The 9,639-nt window shown below is 37.1% G+C and overlaps 1 protein-coding gene across 1 annotated transcript in view; it reads right to left on the bottom strand.

The window, feature by feature from the left end:
- Positions 1-699: 699 nt before the first annotated feature.
- The window catches only part of LOC108972551 (synaptosomal-associated protein 25), a gene marked incomplete at its 5' end in the record, with an annotated part of 184,745 nt that continues 175,805 nt past the window's right edge, over positions 700-9,639 (bottom strand). Inside the window, 1 exon segment of the mRNA XM_018939179.1 lies at positions 700-1,046. Within this exon segment, the coding sequence (XP_018794724.1) occupies positions 984-1,046 (63 nt within the window).

The following is a 9,639-nucleotide window of genomic DNA, read 5'->3' as shown; positions in this document are numbered from 1 at the left end:
TAATGAAATTTTTAGAGCGTTCTTTTCTGATAATGGTTGGTCTGTATGTTAGAAATGGGTTGAATCTGGTCAGTACTTTTTTTAGTCTCCATATAACTAATATAAAGATATACATTATACTACATGTGCAGAATGAACGGGCTCCCTTTCTCTGCCCCCAGTATCCACCACAAAACCATTCCCGTGTTTCCACCTTTATTTAAACCGTTCACATTATGTAGTCAATGCGTGATATTTTAATGAAACTAAAGTTTCTTAAAAATTAGKTATCACCTAAAACTAAGCGAGATAGATATAGGGTTATATAGATATAAATGATCAGGATGACGAGAAAACTTTAAATTGCAAGAGTATAATGTTCGGTTAGCCCTTCCTTACTTGTCTCCAAATAACTGAAAGCTTTGTCATACCAGTTTTCTTATCAAAAATAAGGAGGCTTCGTAGTGCAAAAAAGAGAAAGAAATGTTAAAAACATAGGTTATATTACAATAAAAGCYTTTTATTAGGTTTTCTTGTATAATTTTCCAGTCGAAAATAAGTTAAGAAATTAAACAGTAATCTGCCATCATGTGCTGATCTTATTAACATTAATACCTTTCTTCCATCACTTTTATGATGACGACGACTCCTCCACGCCATATTTTTCGACGTTCTTTGGTTATAACACTGCAAAATGTTAATTTTCAAACGTCGAATAAAAACTTTTACAGTTATATTTATTTAATAATTATTAGCGTAAACATCACACGATAAACTTATTATAATATTTKTATATTTAACATCCTGATGCGCAAAATTTTATATAATTAGAGTAGCTCATATAGTAACTTATGTCTGGAGACAAATAGCTTCATTTGTAAAAGGATGGATAAACTTTAATTTCTTGCTTATTATTTACTCACTAAGCATCCACACATATATACACATAACAAGTACAAACTCATTACATGTCAAAATATATAAAAATAATTTAGCGAAACTATTTATTTTAGTAATTGATGAGCTCGCTGATTTGCCACTGCTATTCGCGCTTCGTTCGACTCCCCCTGAAATTAAATAAAAAAAAGAGAAATTGTAAATTAAAATCGATTAAAACTCACATGTTTTATAATACATACAATATAGCATACAAATACATTTACCAATGTCTGTCTGTTCGGGCAATGTTTGAGTTCAAAGTCGGGGGCCTATATTAGCTATTGGAAAAGCCTTCTGATAAAAGAGTAAGAGTTCGGGTGAAATCGAACACTTTATACTTTTGCAAATTTCGAAAATTAATGGAGAGGACTTACTATCAGCCTTTGGCAAAACTATATGTTAAAAGAGTAGGAAAGAACTAAGTTCGGTTGCGAAAATTCCACATTTTTTATTATTACAATTAAATTTGGTTTTTATTAAGTTATTTCATATGCCATACACTCACTTAGTTGATTAGTTTTTTCTAAATCAACTAAAATATATTAAAACCATTTTGAAATTAGAAATAAGTGCTATAACCTCAGCCGAAGAGGCTAAATACAACATATTAAGTTTGTGTAGAAAACATTAATAAATATAATTATGGATATGATCATTGGACCACCGCCATCTTTATAATTTTACAATACTTACAAAACTTTCTCCATTAAATTTCACTAAAATATTACATTTGAACGAAAAACCGAATGTTCGAAAATATTTGTATTAAGTATATGGTGGAGCTAAGTGAAGTATTGACCCGATTCAATCCATTTTAAACTGGTGGCTACACTAGTAACAGGAAAGGATCCTCCCTGAAATTCAATAATATATCTTAAACTTAATCTGGCATTGTCGGTTAAATGTTAGTAACAGGCACGAGGCCTACGTATTCGGTATCTGGTGTCTGGGCAGTTTTGGTACGATTTCGAGAATTATAATTATCTCGCAACCTGGTGCTACAGGTTATCATARTTTTGTTCAACTAAGGGTTGTATGTATCAGATACAACTAATCGTGATAGAGATAGAGTTACAAATATATACAAATATATATTGCAAATGTGCAAGCGGTAATTTGAGAAAAAAAGTGAGATATTTTGATGATACCAAGAGGGTTTTTTATTACAAAAATATTAAATAAACTTATAAAATACCATAACTAAGCACTAAATTAAGATATAAAACTGTAATTCGTAGTAGCAAGGGGTACCTGTGGGCTAAAAATTTTTAAACGTTGGCGTGGGCCCGCCCTCTAACAAGTTTGTCATATATCCTAAACCGTTTAAGCTACAACAAAAATATGAGTACAAATCCCAAAGAACTTCTCCCGACAGTGTGAAAATGGATAAAATGGATTAATAACCCGCTCATTCCCTATATATCGGTACTGTTTGAAACTACTAAAACTACCAAAAGCGCAATCAATAAATAAGTTTTTCAATTTACATTAAATTTTACCCCTGAAATTTAATGAGAAAGCTCTTTTTTTATGAAATTACATATCTGAGCACTCAACCGATCGATTTCGGTTTTGAATAATCTCATACTCACATTACTCATGCTTGTACATAAAATAGCTACAACTAAGCGAAAACTTGACCTTGCCAGCATAAGTCCACTACCAGGATTTTCGAACATCCGGCTGACTTTTCTCCATATTATTGGTGATTGTTTGTGAGGTACCGTAATTAAACCCAGGGAACATTTTTTTAGTATGTGACATGATAATATTATTAGATAAAGTCGGGACGATACTAATCCAACTCCCATTTACTACATATTGTGATTTTCGGTTTTCTAACAAATTTTATGCCGAATTTGTCGGTAAGTGTATGAGTGAAATACAGTTCATGTATATATGTATGCAATTTTTGAGATTCCGATCCTCTGTTGATGTCTCTGTGCAAATGTGAATACTAATATATTCATTGCTGCTGGATTTGTACACTAAAAAGGGAAAGTATCAGATAGCATTTAAAATTGATGTATATGGGAAACAAGCGTGATTGTAGTTCCATTTCGCTCATTTTCACACTGTAACATAGGAATGTCATAATAATGTTTCGTACTGAATTTGGTTGAAATTGGTGTATTAGGTTCGAGATATCAGAAATTAACATTTCTCGCGTTWAGTTTTTTATTTACTGCACGTTGAGTAGTTTTTAACAAAACCTTTATATGGGGAGTGGGTGGAGTATCCTATTTCTCGCATTTCACCGTTAGGTGTAATAAGCATATTGCAACAGTATAAAAATATTTCGAAAGAATTCAACCTTCATTATTCACCCAAATTGGGAATGGATTTTAACTACCAAATTTGATGGTCCATAAGTGGATTGGATTTCAACACATAAGACAAATGAGGTTTAGATCAAAAAGAGGATTGTAATAACCTGATTGTAATCACTTTTGACATTACTCAAGTATACTCAAAAACATATTTTGAAAGAATTTTATAAATTGGATTCTGCGTAAGGTGTGTTAGGATTCAGAATAGCATTACATGTAGTATTTATATTGGATAGTCGAAACATTATTATCGTATTTTGTCAATAGATATCGTTAATGTCGTATATCTCCAGTGCTACCAATCACATTGTGTCATACCATACAGTGTTGGAAAGGTGAGATTTTAAGCTTCATGTGATTGGTAGCACTGGATGTATATGAATGCAACGACGTCTATTGACAAAATACAAAAATACTTTTACAACTGCCCAATTAAAGATTTTCGAACTGCCTTAGACCTGTCTCTTATACACATCTAGATGTGTATAAGAGACAGGGATGTATATGAATGCAACGACGTCTATTGACAAAATACAAAAATACTTTTACAACTGCCCAATATATAGTATTTCGTGTTTTTTTTTTTTTTAATAGGGGGAAGCAACTCAAAACTCACCCTCGCAACCACCAACTAAGAATTACTTCGTGGGAGGTACAATACAATCTCAATTTTGTAGAATCTGAAAAAGTAGCTTCTAAAAAATCCATGTCCTTTAAGTGTTTTCGTCAGATGGAAATCTAGGTCTCTGTCCAATAGTGGATGTCCGGTATAAGTCGATGGGTATAGCGCCTTTGGATGAGGAATTCCACCGCTCCTGCTACATTTTAGTGATATTGTTCCTCTTCTCTGTCTTTGCCAGCATTTTAGCATTTCAGCATGTCAATGGGCGGTACACTGGCTAATATTTCAGCAGCGTCTGTTCGGAAAGTACTTATTACCCGAATCGCAGAAACTGCATTTATTTCATTAGCAGACTCTTTTATATTCATTATCTGTATCAATACTGGAGCCGCATACAGTATTATGGAACTCATTGCTTTCTCTATTAAAAATCGCCGACTGGAACGCACACAACCTCTATTGGTAATCATTCTCGATAGAGTATTATAAATTTTATTTGCTTTACCGGAAGAAGTCCAGATGTTCACTAAATTTTAATTTGGAATTCAGTATTACTCCCGGATACTTCGGCTGCTGCTGTGAAATAATCTCGCWCTCCCTTATGGTGAGGCTTCTTATTATATTTCCGAACACTCTATCCATTGTGTCCTATCCATGCACAGAGTTTGGCAGGATGAAGGTTCTGCAAGTGGTATCTTTGGTTTTAAGAGCAGAACCAAATGCTGTACCTTCCACGAGTTGGGAAATACCTCTTCCCTTATACAAGCGTTGTACATTTTATCGAATGGTTAGGGCTTTGAGCTTATAGATTYCTTTATAGCTGTTGGTTATACTATCCCATTAAGGCGCTATGGTGTTATTAATTTTTTTTGCTATGTCCCATAGTTCTTCTTCCGCGAGTAACGGGAGTGACTCTGCGACTTCAATTCGTCGCTTGGCATAGGAAACCCGATCGTGTTTCGGGAATAATGTTTCAACGACTTTTCCCATAAAAGAGGCATGTTCAGGTTGCTGCTGCTCGGTTTTAAAACTCCACCTACAGATTTTGTAAGCAGTTCCCCAAGGGTCAATGTGTGCTTCTTCACAGAACTTCTCAAAACATGATTTTTTACTTCAGGTAATTACCGACTACACGACCTTCTTATGACTTAAATTGTTATCTAAGGCAATTTTTGTTCGTTTCATCCTGGTTATGCTGTAATCTTCTTATAGAAGATTGTACCAGCTCGATTAAGTTCCGCAGCTCTAATAATTTTCTCCAGCAACAGATTGGAGAAGTCGCTCGAAAGGGCGTCGCCTTGTCTGAAACCTCGTTTGGTATCGAACGGCTCGGGGGGTCCTTCCCGATGCTGACGGAGCTTTGGGTTTTCCTCAATGTCAGCTTTCACAGACGTATTTTAGGGGGTACCAAATTCAAATATCGCGGCATACATACACCTCCTTTTTGTGCTGCCAAAAGCAGCTTTGAAATCGAGGAAAAAACAGGGTGTGTCATTCTTTTTTCATGGGCCTTTTCCAAGATTTAGTGCATGAGGATTAACAGGTCAGTTTTTCTGTCTGCACATGCCTCTCGCAGTCTGTTTTCTCTACACTGCGACACGGCACTCCTCAACGAACCAGCTATTCTTTTGAATTTTTCATTTGCAGCTGTAGATAAGGAGTTTGAAATGACGTGCTCTCAGAGAGTGCGTAGAAAATCGGTCCGCTGTCTGTTGTGATTGCAACTTCTCGACGTCGAACCTTCCTTGTGTCTATTGACGTGCGTTTTTTGCTGCACAGAGACGGGTGCGAATCTTGGCTGCAACAAGGTACTGGTCGGGGTCGATGCTAGGACCTCGGAGCGCACACACATCTGAAACACTGGAGACGGGTCTTCCGTCTAACACAACATGATCGATCTGGTTGGTGATTTTTCGATGCGGAGACAAGCAAACAGGCTTGATGAATTTTCTTATGAGTTCAAATATAGTATAAAATGGTAGTTTTATACCCCATATCATGCTGCAACAAAATGGTTTTTGTTAAGTAATAAATTATGTTCAAGACAAATAATTTCTGAAATATAAAATTTAAAGTCGAAGTGATTGGGAAATTTCTTAACTAACACATATGTACATACATATGTATGAATGTTTTAACCGGCTTCACGGTGACTGATTCGCGGTGGCTTATTTGAAACTCTCGAGATGTTGATCATTCCTTCTCTGCCGGCTGGCATTGGCTTAATAGTTGAATCAAAGTTTTGAATCGAAGTTTTGATTGTCCTTCTGAGAATAATAATTTTTATACTCGTGCAACATGTTGTATAATAGAGTATAATAGTTTTGTTCCCTTGTTATTTGTATCACCTAAAGCTATATTTATAACTATATTAGCTTTTTACCCGCAGCTTCGATCGCAGTGGAGGCAATAAATAAGTATGAGAGATAAAGGGTAAGGGTATAATTATAGAAATGAAACAATATGATAACTACATTTTATTGCTTGGCTGAGATCACAATTTTTGAAAATTACTACAGACAATGAAGTTTCAACATCTTAAAATATGCGTATTGAAATCCAACAACAAATGTTAAAATATATTTCACCTTAACAAAAATAAATAATTCTAAATTCTAACAATTTAAAAAAATAAAATACAAAATATGAATCTAGGATATTTTTGTAGACAATGTTATAAATTTTCCCCTCGGGTGCAAATATGTGTAAATTCTGAACATTAGATACACGTGAACAGGCGACATAAAGTTGACCATGAGAGAAGCATGAGTTTTCTAAATGCACTCCTTCTACCTGTAATGTTTGTCCTTGTGCCTTGTTTATAGTAACAGCGAAGCTAAGCTTGACGGGAAACTGAACCCCTTTAAATTGGAATGGAAGGTCAGTGGGAATAATTGATATCCGAGGTATAACACTATTTCCCTTACCGACACCTGTTAAAATAGTACCACCAAGTAAGTTCTGTCCTAATTTTGTTATCTGAAGCTTTGTTCCATTGCACAGCCGAGGAGCATCTAGAATTCGCATAAGCATTACTGCTACATTTAGTTTTAATTGAAGTTTATGTGACGGTACACCCGATAGTTCAAGTGAATTTAAAAACTCCACAGGATATGAAGTACTTAGTTCCGTATCTATGACTGCATTCCTTGACAAATATCCCTTCATTTCTCCTTGAAGCTCTTTTAAAATGTCAGTGTTGATCCCATTAACAATTTCATTTATTGTTGCTAATATTGCTCTTGCACACAACCACTGATCACACAAATTTCGTTGCAATTCCGGAAAAACATTAGCAATGATCCACATCACTTTCCACTAAATTACAAAATTTTCTTCACAGTAATATGTAGCCTTCAGCGTCAACATCTAAACAACCATCACTAATTTTCAACAACATTTCTGCGTTAAGTCCTGAATCCACGTCATTATGAAGATGCACTCTCATATTTGTTTTCAAGCGGAGTTTTTCGACTGTCGACCATAAGCCTGATGATTTAATGCTCGCTTCAATTTCATCTGCTGGGGTCCCGTCTGAATCGCTGGGAGGGTTTGACGGAAATCACCAGCCAATTAAACTACCATACCTCCCATTATATCTGTACTATCTCCCAAGTCCTTTAGAGTCCGGTTTAAAGCTTCTATAGCCTTCTTGTGAGACATTGTACTTTCATCCCACACTAAAAGCTTGCCTTCTCGCAGCATCCTACCTCGGTGAACTACTTTTACTAAAATTGCAGATGGGCGAATCTTCCTGTGCCAAATTCAATGGTAATTTTAAAACGGAATGTTCCGTACGACCRCCGTTTAATAGCGTCGCGGCAATACCAAAAACGTTTTTCTCGTTCCTCCTGGTGCATCGAGAAAGAAGAGTCCACTGCCGGAGTCTATTTTACGTGAAACTTGATGGAAAATATGATTTTTCTCTGGAAGTAATTGAGGAACTAATTCTGTCATTTGATGTTGCAGTGCTATGAAATCATAATCTAACGCTCGWGCAATTTCATTATCAAAATCATTCCAAACTCATCTAATTTTTTCATTAAAAAAACAAGCTGTCCGTTTTCTAAGTGTACTGCAAGATGTGTAGTAGTGGGATATCTTTCATGTAATGGAAATCCAAGAATCCGCCACGCCACTTCATTGCTACTGACATATGTACATATCTTCCTGCTTGATAAGTTTGTATTTCATTGAGGGCATATACAGCACCTTCATTACGCAGATTGAAGATCGCCTAGGAATAAGGCACTACCCGTCAATTATCGAAGCTCTTTATTTCCCCACTACGAGTACAACTGTTAGCTTGTTTACCACCATCAGGCGCCCTACGTCTGTATAACGGGTAACCCTTATCACTAGAACTGTTTCTTTAATAATTTCTTTAGGATACTTTTTTGTACACTTGCCATTTTGCATGCAAGGGGATGCTGGCTTGCGAGCTCCACAGGGACCAGGTATCATATTTTTAATAACCGTGTCATACAGATTTTTATCTTCTTCTGGATCTAGAATTTCAGCGCAAATTATGTTGTCAATTTGATTAGGAAGTAGATTCTGCTTTAGCCAAATTAATATGTTTACATGTGGTAGGCCTCGTTTCTGCCATTCAATAGAGTACATATGGCACTGGACGTCTCCAAATATTTTTCCTTTTGTTACAACGCTAATTAACTTTTGGACTTTTAATCGAAACACGCGGGAACTATGTCATGTCGCATTAAAGTCCATCCAGGAAACTTTTTTATTTGGAATTGGTTGTCCCGTAGGATGGGGTCATCTGTCGAAGTTCACGCAAGTGAGGAAAGTTCTCTGATCGCAATTCACTTGGGAGTGGCCAGAAACGATTCTTTTACATATGACTCAAGCAGCTCACGACTTCTGGTCCTTGACCAAGTATCCGCTGAGTAGTCTAAGAACATCCATTTGAAGGCGAGCTAAAGTGAGAGGCGAAACATTCCAGGGTTGTGCGCTGGGTTTGGGACCCGCCACGTAAAAAACCCAACCCCAATAAAAACACAACTACAGCCACGGATGAGATACCCCACTTTTGATGACGACCATGGCAAACGAAATAAGGACTACGAATTGAGGGCATGCACCTGGAATGTCCGGTCCTTTAATTGGTAAGGTGCCRCTGCCCAGCTGGTTGATGTATTCGTAAAAATAAAGGCTGACATCACCGCTGTCCAAGAAATGCGAAGGACGGGACAAGTACGGAGACGAGTGGGAGAGAGACTCCGTCGTCGAGTACTATCATTCACCCCGGTGAATGAACGTCTATCCACAATCCTCATCAAAGTGAGGTTCTTCAACATATCGCTGATTTGCGCCCACTCCCCGACGGAAGAGAAGGATGATGTGACCAAAGATGAATTTTATGAGTGCTTGGAAAGTACTTAGGAGAGCTGCTCCAGCCACGATGTCAAAATCGTGCTTGGCGAATTTAACGCCAGGGTGGGCAAAGAAGGTATTTTTGGCACTAAGGTCGGTAAATTCACCCTCCAGGAGGAAACATCTCCCAATGGGTTGGGGCTGATCGACTTCGCCGGGACCCGAAATATGGTTATCGGTAGTACTAGATTCCAGCATAAGAAGATACAACAAGCTACCTGGCTGTCTCCGGAACGAAAAACCGCTAACCAGATCGATCATGTTGTGATAGACGGAAGACACGTCTCCAGTGTTTTAGATGTGCGTGCGCCCGAGGTCCTTACATCGACTCGGGCCACTATCTTGTTGCAGCCAAGATTCGCACGCGCCTCTGTG

The sequence above is a fragment of the Bactrocera latifrons genome, unplaced genomic scaffold (genome assembly GCF_001853355.1).
Source record: "Bactrocera latifrons isolate USDA-ARS-PBARC rearing strain unplaced genomic scaffold, ASM185335v1 scaffold_407, whole genome shotgun sequence".
Classification (NCBI taxonomy): Eukaryota; Metazoa; Arthropoda; class Insecta; order Diptera; family Tephritidae; genus Bactrocera; species Bactrocera latifrons.
The sequence above is the reverse complement of the archived record's forward strand: the minus strand, read 5'-3'. Positions and strand labels throughout refer to the sequence as shown.